General features: G+C 45.5%; 1 protein-coding gene across 1 annotated transcript in view; it reads left to right on the top strand.

Moving 5' to 3' along the window:
- Nucleotides 1-625: 625 nt before the first annotated feature.
- The window catches only part of LOC126212776 (uncharacterized), a 153446-nt gene continuing 135863 nt past the window's right edge, over nt 626-18208 (top strand). Inside the window, exon 1 of the mRNA XM_049940181.1 lies at nt 626-797. Within this exon, the coding sequence (XP_049796138.1) occupies nt 642-797 (156 nt within the window). The 5' untranslated portion in view covers nt 626-641. The remainder of the gene's footprint in view (nt 798-18208) is intronic.

Genomic DNA, 18208 nt, shown 5'->3' with positions numbered 1-18208 from the left:
CAGTGCCGCTACAAGAGGAGCTGATGTTGATATGTCTGCTTGTGTCTATATGTGCGGATGGATATGTGTGTGTGCGCGAGTGTATACATGTCCTTTTTTCCCCCTAAGGTAAGTCTTTCCGTTCCCGGGATTGGAATGACTCCTTACCCTCCCCCTTAAAACCCACATCATTTGGTCTTTCCCTCTCCTTCCCTTTTCCCTGATAAAGAACGGTGGGTTGCGAAAGCTTGAATTTTGTGTGTGTGTGTGTGTGTGTGTGTGTGTGTGTGTTTGTGCCTCTATCAACATACCAATGCTTTCGTTTGTGTAAGTTACATCATCTTTGTTTTTAGATATGTTTATATTATATTATCAGTAACTAATTTTTAAATTGTTACAATATTTGCAAAGCAAAAAAATAAAATAAAATAAAATAAAATAAATAAAAATAAAAAAAATAAAATTGTTTCGGTGGCAACTGAAATCACTAATCGAACTATCTGTAGCTGACGCTTTCCTCACACTGGCAATCGATAGCCTTTTCCCAGTCGAGCCTAGACTTCCAGCGACAGTAGAGATCACACTGTCACCACAATCCTCCCCTTTTCAGAAAATTACTCTACGCCACAACGCCCGACGCGGAGACCGTAAAGCGGAAAGCGATGGCGGCCCTGCACGAACTGGCCGTGCAACGCTGCGGGTGCTGCAGAGGATCGCAGACTGACCGGGAGTCGCGGTTCCCGCATTCGCTGGCGCCTCCGTCCGGCAGCGAGGGAACTGCCGGACCGGAAGAGGGAGCCGCCTCCGGCTCACCACTGGTGAGTGTTCGCAGCTCCTCTTGTAGCGGTCCCACCTGCTTTTATTTCTTCGTCTGTCGTCCTCGGAGTCGACTGATTGTGACGTGCGGAAGGCGTACGATACGACACGGCGCCATCACATCCCCTCTACACTTGAAGGTTGCGGTCTTCTACATCTGCATCTACATCCATACTCCGCAAGCCACCTGACGGTGTGTGGCGGAGGGTACCTTGAGTACCTCTATCAGTTCTCCCTTCTATTCCAGTCTCGTATTGTTCGTGGAAAGAAGGATTGTCAGTATGCCTCTGTGTGGGCTCTAATCTCTCTGATTTTACCCTCACGGTCTCTTCGCAAGATACGTAGGAGGGAGCAATATACTGCTCGACTCCTCGGTGAAGGTATGTTCTCGAAACTTCGACAAAAGCCCGTACTGAGCTACTGAGTGTCTGTCTTGCAGAGTCTTCCACTGGAGTTTATCTGTCATCTCTAATGCTTCCGCGACTACTAAATGATCCTGTAACGAAGTGCGCTGCTCTCCGTCGGATCTTCTCTATCTCTTCTATCGACCCTATCTGGTACGGATCCCACACTGGTGAACAGTATTCGAGCAGTGGGCGAGCAAGCGTACTGTAACCTACTTCCTTCGTTTTCGGATTGCATTTCCGTAGGATTCTTCCAATGAATCTCAGTCTGGTATCTGCTTTACCGACAATCAGCTTTATACGATCATTCCATTTTATATCACTCCTCATGCGTATTCCCAGATAATTTCTGGAATCAACTGCTTCCAGTTGCTGACCTCCTATATTGAAGCTAAATGATAAAGGATCTTTCTTTCTATGTATTCGCAGCACATTACACTTGTCTACATTGAGATTCAGTTGCCATTCCCTGCACCGTGCGTCAATTCGTTGCAGATCCTCCTGCATTTCACTACAGTTTTCCATTCTTACAACCTCTCAATATACGACAATCATCCGCAAAAAGCCTCAGTGTACTTCTGATGTCATCCACAAGGTCATTTATGTATATTGTGAATAGCAACGGTCCTACGACACTCCCCTGCGGCACATCTGAAATCACTCTTACTTCGCAAGACTTCTCTCCATTGAGAATGACATGCTGCGTTCTGTTATCTAGGAACTCTTCAATCCAATCACACAATTAGTCTGATAGTCCATATGCTCTTACTTTGTTCATTAAACGACTGTGGGGAACTGTAACGAACGCCTTGCGGAAGTCGGAAACATGGCATCTACCTGGGAACCCGTGTCTACGGCCCTCTGAGTCTCGTGGACGAATAGTGCGAGCTGGGTTTCACACGATCGTCTTTTTCAAAACCCGTGCTGATTGCTACAGAGTAGATTTCTAGTCTCCAGAAAAGTCATTATACTCGAACATAATACGTGTTCCAAAATTCTACAACTGATTGACGTTAGAGATATAGGTCTATAGTTCTGCACATCTGTTCAATGTCCCTTCTTGAAAACGGGGATGACCTGTGCCATTTTCCAATCCTTTGGAGCGCTACGCTCTTCTAGAGACCTACGGTCTGCTGCCGCTTTTTGTGCGAAAATTTCTGTCGCGTCATACCTTCCATGTGCAAGTCGCAGCCTCCCATAGTTCCCCCCCGAGTTCAGGAGAACGGGGTACCGCAGGGATCTGTCTTAAGTGTCTGCCTGTTTTTAATTGCAATTAACGGGCTCGCTGCGGTGGTGGGAACGTCTGTCTCGGCTTTTTCGTATGCTGACGACTTCTGCCTCTACTACAGGTCCCTTGGCACTGCAGCTGCTGAACGTCAGCTGCAGGGCGCTATCCGCAAGGCGCAGTCTCGGGCTGTAGCGCACGGCTTCCAGTTTTCGGCTGCCGAGACCTGCATTATGCGTTTCTGCCGGCGATGCACTGTTCAGCCTGAGCCGTGGCTTTATCTTGCTGGTGAACTTCTTGCTGTGGTGGAGACACATCGGTTTTTGGGTCTGGTTTTTGATGCCCGGTTGACTTGGCTCCCAAATATTCGGCAGCTTAAACAGACGTGTTGGCGGCATCTTAATGCTCTGCGATGCTTCAGCCACACCAGCTGGGGCGTCGACCGATCTACCCTCTTACGGCTCTACCGGGCGTTAATCCGGTCCCGTCTGGATTATGGGAGCCTGGCTTATGGTTCAGCATCCCCATCTGTGTTGCGGGTGCTGGACCCAATCCTTCACAGCGGGATCCCACTTGCCACTGGTGCTTTCCGGACCAACCCTGTGGACAGCATACTTGTGGAGGCGGGTGTCCCTCCACTGCGGTTACGGCGTCAACGTTTACTGGCCGCTTATGCTACACGTATTTGTAGCCTGCCCGGGCATCCTAATTATCGTCTCCTGTTCCCGCAGTCGGTCGTCCGTCTCCCAGAACGTCTGTTCCGGTCGGGTTGTACGATCGCGGTCCGCGTCGGAGAGCTTCTCTCCGGGCTCGGGGTTTTCCCTCTTCCACCTCCTTTCCGGGCGCCTCTGTGTACACCCCCATGGTGTGTGCCTCGCCCTTGCCTTCGGCTGGAATGGCACAGGGCCCGAAGGACTCGGTCCCTCCGGAGGCCTTCCGCCGCCGCTTTCTTTCCATCCTTGCCACGTATCAGGGCTCTGGCGTTGCTTACACTGACGGTTTGACGGTTGCCGGTCGTGGCAGTTATGCTCTCACTCTAGGGGACCATTACGAACAACACTCATTGCCGGCTGGCTGCAGCGTTTTCACTGCTGAGCTGGTCGCCATCTTTCGTGCCCTAGAGTATATCCGTTCCTCCTCAGGTGAGTCCTTCATTATCTGTAGCGACTCCCTGAGCAGTTTACGAGCTATCGACCAGTGTTTCCCTCGCTCTCATCTGGTGATGGCTGTCCTGGAGTCCCTCCGTACCCTTGCCCGTTGCGGCCGCTCTGTGGTTTGTGTGTGTTGACCGCCACCAGTGAACCAACTCTGGACATTAGTCTCCTGGAGACTGATTTGTGAGCTGTCTTACGCCGCAAAGTTTTCGCACTTTGGGACGTTGAATGGCGCGATCAGACTACACCTAATAAACTCCGTGCTGTCGAGGAGACGACAACTGTGTGGCGGTCACCCGTGCGAGCCACTCGCAGGGACTCAGCTGTCCTTTGTCGGCTCCGCATTGGCCACACCCGGCTGACGCACAGATATCTACTGAGCCGTGAGGACCCGCGTCTCTGTCGCTGCGGGGCGTCTTTGACGGTGGTCCACATTTTGTTGGCCTGTCCACTCTTAGCTGTGCTCAGGCAGACATTTGCGCTGCTTGATACGCTCCCTGCCCTTTTAACTGATGACCCTGCTATGGCTGGCTTCGTTTTACGTTTTATTCGGGCAGGGGGTTTTTATCACCTACTCTGAGTGTTTGTAATTTTTTTGTTACGAGTCTGGCCTTTGGCCTACGAATTTAGACTGGGTTATTTTTTAGTGTGTTTCTAGGTGATTGGCTTTTCCTTTTTTGTCTCTATGGGTCTCAGTCTGCGTCTTTCTTGTCCTATGTCGTTTGTTGTCATGTCCGATGACTGTAGCAGTCTGGTCCCTTTACTCCCACAAACCAACCAACCGACCGACTTATTGTGTCGCTACACTGGCTGAAAAATGGGGTTTGTAATTTGGACACTGACTACTGTAAATAATGTAACTGACATATGCACAGTTGTGTTGCACAGTCTTTTACTTACACTGTTTACACAAGCACCCAGTAATACACTGTTACATATGTATTGGCAGGGCATCATTGTTTAAACTTTACATAAGCCTCATTGATAGTTAGCAGGCGAACCTCCACATACTGCTATAATAGTTTCTTGTTGAACATCTAAGAGCAGTAAAAACCAAATTCACAGTTCTTGAATAATAATCAGATACGTATGGAGCAGACACTGTCACTGTTTTTACACACGGCCTGATTGTTTAACACTGATTACACTGTTAAGGTGAAGCATTCTTGTTTTTCTAACCAGCGCATGTTACTCGTGTGAAACTCGGCCGTGGACTGACTGTCTCCAGACCAAAAATCAGCCCCTTATACACTACTGGCCATTAAAATTGCTACACCATGAAGATGACGTGCTACAGATGATAAATTTAACCGACAGGAAGAAGATGCTGTGATATGCAAATGATTAGCTTCTCAGAGCATTCACACAAGGTTGGCTCCAGTGGCGACACCGATTTCTCATACACAAACAGCAGTTGACTGGCATTTCCTGGTGAAATGTTGTTGTGATGCCTCGTGTAAGGAGGAGAAATGCATACAATCGCGTTTCCGACTTTGATAAAGGTCAGATTGTAGCCTATCACGATTGCGGTTTATCGTATCGCGACATTGCTGCTCACGTTGGTAGAGATGTGACGACTGTTAGGAGAATATGGAATCGGTGAGTACAGGAGGGTAATACGGAACACCGTGCTGGATCCGAACAGCCTCATATCACTAGCAGTCGAGATTACAGGCATCTTATCTGCATGGCTGTAACGGAATGTGCAGCCACATCCCTATCCCTGAGTCAACAGATGGGGACGTTTGCAAGACCACAACCATATGCACGAACAGTTCGATGACGTTTGCAGCAGAACGGACTACCAGCTCGGAGACCGTGGCTGCGGTTACCCCTGATGGTGCATCACAGACAGGAGCGCCTGCCATGGTGTACTCGATGACAAACCTGGCTGCACGAATGGCAAAACTTCCATTTTTTCGTATGAATCTAGGTTCTGTTTACAGCATCACGATGGTCGCATCCGTGTTTGGCAACATCGCGGTGAATGCACATTGGAAGTGTGTATTCGTCATCGCCATACAGGCGTATCAACCGGCGTGATGGTATGGGGTGCCATCGGTTACACGTCTCGGTCACCTCTTGTTCGCATTGACGGCACTTTGAACAGTGGACGTTACATATCAGATGTGTTACGACCCGTGGCTCTACCCTTCATTCGATACCTGCGAAACACTACATTTGAGCAGGATAATGCACGACCGCATGTTGCAGGTCCTGTACGGGCCTTTCTGGATACAGAAAATGTTCGACTGCTGCCCTGGCCAGCACATTCTTCAGATCTCTCACCAATTGAAAACGTCTGGTCAATGGTGGCCGAGCAACTGGCTCGTCACAATACGCCAGTCACTACTCTTGATGAACTGTGGTATCTTGTTGAAGCTGCATGGGCAGCTGTACCTGTACACGCCATCCGAGCTCTGTCTGACTCAATGCCCAGGCGTATCGAGGCCGTTATTACGGCCAGAGGTGGTTGTTCTGGGTACTGATTTCTCTGGATCTATCCACCCAAATTGCGTGAAATGTAATCACATGTCAGTTCTAGTATAATATATTTGTCCAATGAATGTACCTGATTATCATCTGCATTTCTTCTTGGTGTAGCAACTTTAATGGCCAGTAGTGTATATCGTCACAATAACAGGTGCTGAAACTACACATTGTACAAAGTTTAATTTACAGAAATTACAATTAAAACTTAACTCGTTAAATTAACTGAATACATTGAAAAATTGTGTCTTTTTAATAGTTTCTTCTACTAAAGGGTTTAAGCCGAATTATTTGTTTAAACCATGAAACTAACATATGTAGTTACACAAACGTTTCACAAAATTGATAATTACTTTGGAATTAATCAAGTGCTGGCTTTGCTAACATGTTTTTGAAGAGAGCTAAATAGATACTTTAGGATTACTAGTATTTCATCTTCGAAATGTTTGTAATTAGTATAGAGTTCATATTTGTTTATACAGGGTGTACAAAAAGTCTCTCCGCAGTGCCATACGATTGCTAGCTGCGCGTGCCGTATGCAGCGGCGAATATACAAAAATGAAACTTAGTGAAATACAAGTTATTAATTTATTCAATATTAATTTTTACTTACAAATTTTCACATTAAATGTTGAAAGTGCCCCTCCTTGTTGTTGTATACACAATTCAATCCGTCTAATTATGTTTCCAAACACAAGGTGTAACATTTTTTCTGTAACAGAAGCAGTGAAAGTAGGTATTTCAGTTTTCAATTCATCAATGGATTTTGAACGGTTTTTATAGACAGTTGCTTTCGCTGCACCCCAGAAGAAAAAGTCACATGGTGTTAGGTCAGGCGATCGTGGAGGCCAAAGTCCCTGTGAAATTATGCGATCACCAGAAACATCAGCAAGCAGTGACATTGAAACGTGAGCTGTATGCGCGGTTGCACGATCTTGTTGAAAATAACCGTTCAGTATTTCACCTAACACAAGTTCTCCTATGAATGGGTACTGCAGTATCGTTGTGCGTTTTTCGTTTTGTTGAAAAACCCAGGCAGGCGAACGATCGTACGGCACTGCAGAGAGACTTTTTGAACACCCCATATGTCAACAATACAATTTCAGTTACGAAACAATTACTGATTTCACCCTGTAATGAAAGATAGTAAGTAGGAATAGCTGCAATAAATTAGAAAATCAATTACATACATAAAACTAAGCACAAAATTAGATCTGGTGTTATATTCTTTAAAACTGAGGGCCAACCTTTCTCTTACAGGAAAAAGCAGATTCTATTGTTGTATGCTAATGGTAAATAGTTAAAAGTAACAAGACAAATTTAAGGAGGCAGATGGTAAAACGAGAGGGGAATTAAAAATATCTCAGCCTGGTTCGTCACGCTCTGTCTGAACTTCTGTTGTATTTATGTGCCTGGTGGGCATTTACGTCTTGCAGTTAAGCTACTGTGTGCAATTTCTCTTGAATTTCCCAGTATATACAACAGTTGCCAACTAAGGCCGAGAAAGAGATTACCAAAAAGTGTGGAACAATTACCATTTTCCTGAGTGCGTATTTAGCCGAGCAGTCAGCGTCACTGCCTCCAGTGCAGTAGCACCACGAATCTGTTCCCAGAACCTCCACAGACTTTTTTCCTGTGGCAGGGTAGTCTGGAACACCGTCCACTTGGCCCTTGCGTGACTGAATGAGGAGCTGCCCAAATAAAGAAGCAATGGCAATACCGACGGGAGGGATTGGAACCTCATATTTCCCTGTATGCAGCATCTGCCTGGCCAGGAAAAGTCTAACGCTTAATACACAAGTGGTGTTTATGTACGTTCACTACCTTAACTTCTCTTAGTTATTTCCAGGTTTCTGCATTATCAGCTGAGATAATGTTTCGAGGCTGTGGGAAAATGAGTGTAGGGTGTCTGGATCCTGGGTGTAGATTGTGAAGGCACGAGGGCTATCCAGAAAATAAAAGATGTGTCGGTCTATGACAGCAGTGGACAGGGCGACAACCGCCATCTTGGCTCCGTAACGTTCCTACGCTCGGTACGCATCTGTTGGTGGCAGAGTGTGGCCTGTGTCCCTGCTTCTTTGATTTCCGTGATGTGTTAAAGTGTGCAGTGCAGTACAAAAGCCCAACACTTGAGAGGTGCATTCCGAAGTCAGGTTTTCGCTGGCAAAAAATTGCAAGCCCTTTGGAATTAATTGCAACCTTTGCAGTGTGTATTGAAAAGGTATAGTAAGTGAAAGCTGAGTGAGGCAATGCTGCAGTGATTTTAAAAATGGCCGTACCACAGTTCACGATGATTACCTTAGTGGTAGGTTGTAACCTCCCCCTCACTTACCGACCTTAATGACTGTGAAAAATTAAACCGAGTGTACCTAATGGAAATTTGGGAAAAGCAATCGTCACTGAAGTCAATTTGTCGGTAAAGAGGGAGGGAAGGGTTACATCTAAATGAAAGGAAAAATGCAAATGAAACTGGTGGAAATTAATTTTGAAAAGGGGTAAAGTTAATAAAGAAAGTAAATGTGCGGCCGTTACGTTAACAATTGACTAGCGGTAATTAGATATTTGAGATTTGGGGGAAATTACGGTCGCCAGTCCTAAGGACAATTACTATAGTAACTAAAAAAAGAAAGGTTATTACTCATATAATTAGCACTAGAAGCGTGGCAACTGGAGGTTGACACGTGTAGTGTGAAAACTGAAAGTTTGTCAGAAGTAATAAATTTCGCTACACTCTGACTTAATTTAGCAAAAGAATTAATAAAACTGGAAAATCGAAAGTTAATTTAGTGACTGAAGTTAATAGTGAGCTTTCTTTCTGAAGCACATCGAAATTCAGTAAAATAAGGTTAGTCTTGGGATACCTCAACAATCATTTCAAAAGCTACTTGAATCTACGCAATTTAGAAATAAGAGATTTAACTTTGAACTTGAATTAAATGATTCTGAACAATTAACAATAGTAAAATTTAGTACCAAGCTGAGCTGCAGTCACAGGTAACTAAAATACGGTAACAAAACTCGCACTCTTAGTTTGTGCTTGTGCAATCTAAATATTGTAGCCAGCTATGAATACCTTAACTGAACTTTGAAATTAAAGCAGTGAAATCGAATGATATTACTTTAATGCTGGTGTTTGAATTTCAACGACACTCGGGCTCATTTCGGAAAAGGAAGGGACCCTGCTTGGCAATCCAATTGGGACAATGAGCAACAAAGGTTCATGCTAAGTTGCTGTAATTTTGTGATGCAACAATTTTAAAAGTTTGAAAAGCTGAGGTCTGCGATACAGTTCTAAAACTTTACGTGCTTCCAGTCTTCCTTGTTGGTTGATTGAAGGTTTGAAGCCATCGATCGAGGAGGTGGCGACAGTCACTCATTGTCGGCCGTCGCTGTTGCAGAAGCTGGATGTTGGCGCGCCTTCTTCTCGACACAGTCACCAGACGAAACGGGCTCCCGATGTGCACCAGCTAATGCTTCCCGTCCGCAACACCGTGTCAGAAACTATCGTAGCAAGTCGAGCGCAATTACATGCTGCCAAACCCCGAAAGTGCGGCAACTCGCAGGAGCTTCACACCACACACCTGCTCCACTGCACCACCCCAGCCAGACCCTCTCTGCCCGCGCTCCACGCGGCAGAGTTCACACTACCAAAGATCCTCAACACTTTGGTTATCCACACGACCTATCAATGTAATGGTTCGATAGCATAGTTTCCCTAGGCCAGACCCAGCGTAAAAATACAAAAAATATTCACAAAACAAACCAACATATATATCAGAGGGAAACATTCCACGTGGAAAAAATACACTCCTGGAAATGGAAATAAGAACACCGTGAATTCATTGTCCCAGGAAGGGGAAACTTTATTGACACATTCCTGGGGTCAGATACATCACATGATCACACTGACAGAACCACAGGCACATAGACACAGGCAACAGAGCATGCACAATGTCGGCACTAGTACAGTGTACATCCACCTTTCGCAGCAATGCAGGCTGCTATTCTCCCATGGAGACGATCGTAGAGATGCTGGATGTAGTCCTGTGGAACGGCTTGCCATGCCATTTCCACCTGGCGCCTCAGTTGGACCAGCGTTCGTGCTGGACGTGCAGACCGCGTGAGACGACGCTTCATCCAGTCCCAAACATGCTCAATGGGGGACAGATCCGGAGATCTTGCTGGCCAGGGTAGTTGACTTACACCTTCTAGAGCACGTTGGGTGGCACGGGATACATGCGGACGTGCATTGTCCTGTTGGAACAGCAAGTTCCCTTGCCAGTCTAGGAATGGTAGAACGATGGGTTCGATGACGGTTTGGATGTACCGTGCACTATTGTGTCCCATCGACGATCACCAGTGGTGTACGGCCAGTGTAGGAGATCGCTCCCCACACCATGATGCCGGGTGTTGGCCCTGTGTGCCTCGGTCGTATGCAGTCCTGATTGTGGCGCTCACCTGCACGGCGCCAAACACGCATACGACCGTCATTGGCACCGAGGCAGAAGCGACTCTCATCGCTGAAGACGACACGTCTCCATTCGTCCCTCCATTCACGCCTGTCGCGACACCACTGGAGGCGGGCTGCACGATGTTGGGGCGTGAGCGGAAGACGGCCTAACGGTGTGCGGGACCGTAGCCCAGCTTCATGGAGACGGTTGCGAATGGTCCTCGCCGATACCCCAGGAGCAACAGTGTCCCTAATTTGCTGGGAAGTGGCGGTGCGGTCTCCTACGGCACTGTTTAGGATCCTACGGTCTTGGCGTGCATCCGTGCGTCGCCGTGGTCCGGTCCCAGGTCAACGGGCACGTGCACCTTCCGCCGACCACTGGCGACAACATCGATGTACTGTGGAGACCTCACGCCCCACGTGTTGAGCAATTCGGCGGTACGTCCACCCGGCCTCCCGCATGCCCACTATACGCCCTCGCTCAAAGTCCGTCAACTGCACATACGGTTCACGTCCACGCTGTCGCGGCATGCTACCAGTGTTAAAGACTGCGATGGAGCTCCGTATGCCACGGCAAACTGGCTGACACTGACGGCGGCGGTGCAAAAATGCTGCGCAGCTAGCGCCATTCGACGGCCAACACCGCGGTTCCTGGTGTGTCCGCTGTGCCGTGCGTGTGATCATTGCTTGTACAGCCCTCTCGCAGTGTCCGGAGCAAGTATGGTGGGTCTGACACACCGGTGGCAATGTGTTCTTTTTTCCATTTCCAGGAGTGTATATCTAAAAAGAAAGAAAGTGATGAGACTTACCAAACAAAAGCGCTGGCAGGTCGATAGACAGGTCTGTCGACCTGCCAGCGCTTTTGTTTGGTAAGTCTCATCACTGATGATGTGACTTACCGAACGAAAGCGCTGGCAGGTCAATAGACACGCAAACACACAAACAAAATTCAAGCTTTTGTAACAAACTGTTGCCTCATCAGGAAACAGGGGAAGGAGAGGGAAAGACGAAAGGATGTGGGTTTTAAGGGAGAGGGTAAGGAGTCATTCCAATCCCGGGAGCGGAAAGGCTTACCTTAGGGGGAAAAAGGGACAGGTATACACTCGCACACACACACACACACACACACACACACACACACACACACACACACACACACACACACACACACACACACACACATATCCATCCACACATATACAGACACAAGCAGATCCGTGCCAAATTTCGCGCGTCTGTATATTTTAGCCAGTCTTTGGGATTTCACGTTCTTCTGAACTTCGCATGCTTTCTCCGTTGCCTCTGCAACAGCGTTCGGACCTGTTTTGTGTACCACGGGGGATCAGTTCCATCTCTTACCAATTTATGAGGTATGAATCTCTCAATTGCTGTTGCTACTGTATCTTTGAATTTGAGCCACATCTCGTCTACATTTGCATAGTCAGTTCGGAAGGAATGGAGATTGTCTCTTAGGAAGGCTTCTAGTGACACTTTATCCGCTTTTTTAAATAAAATTATTTTGCGTTTGTTTCCGGTGGATTTGGAAGAAACGGTCCAACTCCTCCTGAAAAGTGCTGTCCCAAAATTTCACTAGTAAATCTCTGCGTGATGCACAACGCCTCTCTTGTAACGTCTGCCAGTGGAGTTTGTTTAGCATCTCCGCAACGCTCTCTCGCCAGCTAAACGATCGCGTGACGAAACGCGCCGCTCTTCGTTGGATCTTCTCTGTCTCCTCTATCAGTCCTACCTGATAGGGATCCCAGATAGATGAACAGTACTCAAGAATCGGGCGAACAAGTGCCTTTAAGCCACTTCTTTCATGGCTGGGTTATATTTCCTTAAGATTCTTCCAATGAATCTGAGCCTGGTGTCTGCTTTTCCCACTATCTGTTTTATGTGGTCATTCCACTTAAGTTCGCTCTGGATAGTTACGCCTAGATATTTTACAGCAGACACTGTCTCCAGTTGTTTGTCATCAATAGTGTAGCTGTACAGTAGTGGATTTCTTTTCCTATGTATGCGCAATATGTTACATTTATTTACGTTCAGGGTCAACTACCAGAGTCTGCACCATTCATCAATTCTCTGCAGGTCATTCTGCAAATTCTTACTACCTTCTGGCGTTGCTACTTTGGTACAGACAACTGCATCATCTGTGAACAGCTTTAAAGAGCATCTGACACTTTCTACTAGATCATTTGTATAATAATAGATACAATTAAATAATTATAAACTTAAAACTAGACAATTATTGGACACGATGGTATCACTGTAACAGGATGTAGCAAACCTACATTTTTGGCATCCAAGATATGAAACAAATCTAGCGAGAAATAAAAAATAAGTAGTATCAGGTGATTCAAAAAGAAAGAACAGATTTCAGTTGTTTGTTACAGACAAACTACAAAACACAGAAACACTTTGTACATGTCGCTGGGTAGAGGAAGGTTAAAACTTTTTACACAGCTACACTACTGTTTGTTTGCAGGATCTTGGTGACTACACCACAAGAGAAATCATTTTGTGTGTTGGACATTGCCTGAAGCTAATCCAATGCAACGTGCATTCCTCACACTTTGCAATTTTTTTCTGTGGGGGTGCGTAAAAGACAGAATCTTTGTCCCACCTGCGGCAGCTACTCTTCAGGAGCTGAGATATCGAATTGTTGAAACTGTCGATTCAGTGAACAGGCATCTATTCATTCGTGTGTGGAATGAAATGGACCACTGTTTTGATGTTTGTCAAGCAACACGTGGTGCTCATGTTGAGTGTGCTGTATAGTGTCTGTGTGAACATAAAACTTTGAACCTTCCTCTATCACTGACACGAGCAACATGTTTCTGTTTTTCACAGTTTGTCTGTAATAAACAATTAAAATCTGTTCCTCCTTTTTGAATCACACTGTATTGTAAAGAAGTTTTAAAAGGGATAGTGTAAAAAGATATAGTTGCACTTTATGAAAAACATATACAAAGGAGTAATATTAGAGAAAAAAAAGTTTCTACTCACCATACAGCAGAGATGCTGAGTCGCAGTAGGCACAAGAAAAAGATTCACACAGTTATAGCTTTCAGCCATTAAGGCTTTTTTTTTTTTACGTACAAAGTAGTAGTAGACAATGGTGATGATAAACTGCAGTGTACAACAGTTTAAGCTAGGATTGTGTGATGTAAGTGTAGCATCAAAATGAATTATTTCTTAGGTTGAAAAGAAAATAGGAAAACATGTCACATACAAAAGTGTACAGACCTATGTCGTGAAAACTATAAAAGTTGGTACCCATGCAAAGCAGGCTGAAAACGTGTAAACAGGTAGTAAGAAACGACAGACATTCGCAAGGGAACCATCAACCCTATTAAACGTAGATTGTGATGAGTCTTAGGTATGTTGCAGAGGGAATTGTCCTGAGTATCTGGCCAGCAGCTTTTCATGTGACGTCCCCTAATTTCCGAGAAAACCGATTTTGAATATTAGTGTATACCTCGTACACCTGCGACATTAGTCCTGTGTCGACAAAGCGAGTGTAGTGCAGTGGCTGAGGTTTACGACTACCACGATGGTGGCACGGGTTCAATTTCTGTCTGCTTCTTCTCTCTCTCTCTCTCTCTCTCTCTCTCTCTCTTTTCCAACGTACAAAACAAGTAAATAAAATCTTTCAATAATAATGGCTGACGGTACATATGAGGTGCTATCCAAAATTTTCAGGAATGGTGCGGCCATCTGTCGAAAACCTTTACTTAGGACTAATGGTCACCACCACCCTCAAAGTAGTTCCCATCCACACTACACAACATCTACATCTACGTCTACTTCCGTACTCCTCAAGGCCACCTGACAGTGTGTGGCGGAGGGTACCTTGAATACCTCTATCGGTTCTCCCTTCTATTCCAGTCTCGTATTGCTCGTGGAAAGAAAGATTGTCGGTATGCCTCTCTGTGGGCTCTAATCTCTCTGATTTTATCTTCACAGTCTCTTTGTGTGATATACGTAGGAAGGAGCAATATACTGCTCGACTCCTCGGTGAAGGTATGTTCTCGAAACTTCAAGAAAAGCCCGTACCGAGCTACTGAGTGTCTCTCCTGCAGAGTCTTCCACTGGAGTTTATCTATCATCTCTGTAACGCTTTCGCGATTACTAAGTGATCCTGTAACGAAGCGCGCTGCTCTCCGTCGGATCTTCTCTATCTCTTCTATCGACCCCACCTGGTACGCATCCCACACTGGTGAGCAGTATTCCAGCAGTGGGCGAACAAGTGTACTGTAACCTACTGCCTTTGTTTTCGGATTGCATTTCCTTTGGATTCTTCCAACGAATCTCAGTCTGGCATCTACTTTACCGACGATCAACTTTATACGATCATTCCATTTTAAATCACTCCCAATGCGTACTCCCAGATAATTTATGGAATTAACTGCTTCCAGTTACTGACCCGCTATATTGAAGCTAAATGATAAGGGATCTTTATTTCTATGTATTCGCAGCACATTACACTTGTCTACATTGAGATTCAATTGCCATTCCCTGCACCATGCGTCAATTCGTTGCAGATCCTCCTGCGCTTCTGCCACTGGTCAAACATTTTCTCAAAGTTCTGTTCTTTGAGGGTGTTTATCCCGCCAGTGATGGTTCTCGAATCTGCTCTAGACTGTCGAACCGACGGCCTTTCAACTTGAGTTTCAGTTTTGGAAATGGCGCAAAGTCGCAAGGTGCCAAATCTGGTGAGTATTGTGGTTGGGGTACAACGGCAGTGTTGTTTTTTGCGAAAAAGGTCCTGGTGAGCCCGTTGTCACGATGCAGCAGCCAGTTCCCTCGACGTCAAAGTTCGAGCCGTCATCGCCGCCTGTTTTCACAGAGCCATTGCGGAACATCACAGTAGTATGTGGAATTCACTGTTTGGTTGGGTGGGACAAATTCTTTGTGCACAATTCGCTCTGTATCGATGAAAACAATGATCTTGCTCTTTACTTTGCTCTTCACCTGTCTCGCATTTTTGGGTCTCAGACAGCCCCGGCTCCTCCACTGGGACGATTGTTGCTTTGCCTCTCGGTCGTAACCGTAAATCCAGCTCTCATTGTCGGTGATAACCCGTGACAAGAAGGTCGGCTCATCGGATGCGTTCTGACAAAGGTCCCTGCACACTCCAACATGCTGTGCCTTCTGATCGGTGGTCGAGGCCCTCGGCACAAATTCTGCAGCGACACGATGTGTGGCCAATTCGTCAGTCAACATCAGTTGACGTGTCCCATAAGCAATACCCACTTCATTCACAAGGTCTCGAATGGTTCGTCGTCGATCCGCACGAACCAATTGTTGAAGTTTGGCAACAGTGTCTGGCGTTGTCCGGCTAACGGGCCTTCCAGTGTGAGCATCGTCTTCGACGTGTGTACGGGCGGCCCTGAACTGAGAGTGCCATTCAAACACACGAGTACAGCTCGTGTTCTGTCCCCCAACACTTGTCGAATGATTGCGAGGGTCTCCGTAGCACTTTTCCCGAGGTTCGCACAGAATTTGATACACACGCGCTGTTCTGTTAGTGGATCCGTCGTAAAATCGCCACACACCAAACGGAGAGTATTGCGAAAATCACTGTGGGCATTAAACTCGTCCTCCCAGCTGAATGCCACTCCGCACACTGACTCGTCAGGTATGCAGCTCTCGCCACCTAGAGGTGCAGAGATCTACTACTACTACTTTCCAGATGGCAGCACCAGTACCTAAAATTTTGGATTCCACCTCGTATTTTCACAGTGGTAAGCAGTAAATCAAGAATCATAAAAGAAGGTTGTATACCTGCAAGAATCCTGGAGATACTAATAGGTATCAGATAGATTATATAATGGTAAGACAGAGATTTAGGAACCAGTTTTAAATTGTAAGACATTTCCTGGGGCAGATGTGGATTCTGACCACAATCTATTGGTTGTGAACTGCAGATTGAAACTGAAGAAACTGCAAAAAGGTGGGAATTTAAGGAGATGGGACCTGGATAAACTGAAAGAACCAGAGGTTGTAGAGAGTTTCAGGAAGAGCATAAGGGAACAATTGACAGGAATGGGGGAAAGAAATACAGTAGAAGAAGAATGGGTAGCTCTGAGGGATGAAGTAGTGAAGGCAGCAGAGGATCAAGTAGGTAAAAAGACGAGGGCTAATAGAAATCCTTGGGTAACAGAAGAAATATTGAATTTAATTGATGAAAGGAGAAAATATAAAAATGCAGTAAATGAAGCAGGCAAAAGGGAATACAAACGTCTCAAAAATGAGATCGACAGAAAGAGCAAAATGGCTAAGCAGGGATGCCTAGAGGACAAATGTAAGGATGTAGAGGCTTGTCTCACTAGGGGTAAGATAGATACTGCCTACAGGAAAATTAAAGAGACCTTTGGAGAGAAGAGAACCACTTGTATGAATATCAAGAACTCAGATGGCAACCCAGTTCTAAGCAAAGAAGGCAAGGCAGAAAGGTGGATGGAGTATATAGAGGGTTTATACAAGGGCGATGTACTTGAGGACAATATTATGGAAATGGAAGAAGATGTAGATGAAGAGGAAATGGGAGATAAGATACTGCGTGAAGAGTTTGACAGGGCACTGAAAGACCTGAGTCGAAACAACGCCCCGGGAGTAGACAACATTCCATTAGAACTACTGGTGGCCTTGGGAGAGCCACTCATGACAAAACTCTACCATCTGGTGAGCAAGATGTATGAGACAGGCGAAATACCCACAGACTTCAAGAAGAATATAATAATTCCAATCCCAAAGAAAGCAGGTGTTGACAGATGTGAAATTGTGAAAATTACCGAACTATCAGTTTAATAAGTCACAGCTGCAAAATACTAACGCGAATTCTTTACAGACGAATGGAAAAACTGGTAGAAGCGGACCTCGGGGAAGATCAGTTTGGATTCCGTAGAAATGTTGGAACACGTGAGGCAATACTAACCTTACGACTTATCTTAGAAGAAAGATTAAGAAAAGGCAAACCTACGTTTCTAGCATTTGTAGACTTAGATAAAGCTTTTGACAACGTTAGCTGGAATACTCTCTTTCAAATTCTGAAGGTGGCAGGGGTAAAATACAGGGAGCGAAAGGCTATTTACAATTTGTACAGTAACCAGATGGCAGGTATAAGAGTCGAGGGGCACGAAAGGGAAGCAGTGGTTGGGAAAGGAGTGAGACAGGGTTGTAGCCTCTCCCCGATGTTATTCAATCTGTATATTGAGCAAGCAGTAAAGGAAGCAAAAGAAAAATTCGGAGTAGGTATTAAAATTCATGGAGAAGAAGTAAAAACTTTGAGGTTCGCCGATGACATTGTAATTCTGTCAGACAGCAAAGGACTTGGAAGAGTAGTGGAACGGAATGGACAGTGTCTTGAAAGGAGGATATAAGATGAAATCAACAACAGCAAAACGAGGATAATGGAATGTAGTCAAATTAAATCGGGTGATGCTGAGGGGATTAGATTAGGAAATGAGACACTTAAAGTAGTAAAGGTGTTTTGCTATTTAGGGAGTAAAATAACTGATGATGGTCGAAGTAGAGAGGATATAAAATGTAGACTGGCAATAGCAAGGAAATCGTTTCTGAAGAAGAGAAATTTGTTAACATCGAGTATAGATTTAAGTGTCAGGAAGTCATTTCCGAAAGTATTTGTATGGAATGTAGCCATGTATGGACAAGAAGAGAATAG

This window comes from Schistocerca nitens, chromosome 11 (genome assembly GCF_023898315.1).
Source record: "Schistocerca nitens isolate TAMUIC-IGC-003100 chromosome 11, iqSchNite1.1, whole genome shotgun sequence".
Taxonomy (NCBI): Eukaryota; Metazoa; Arthropoda; class Insecta; order Orthoptera; family Acrididae; genus Schistocerca; species Schistocerca nitens.
Note: the sequence above shows the minus strand (reverse complement) of the source record. Positions and strands in the feature narration are given on the sequence as shown.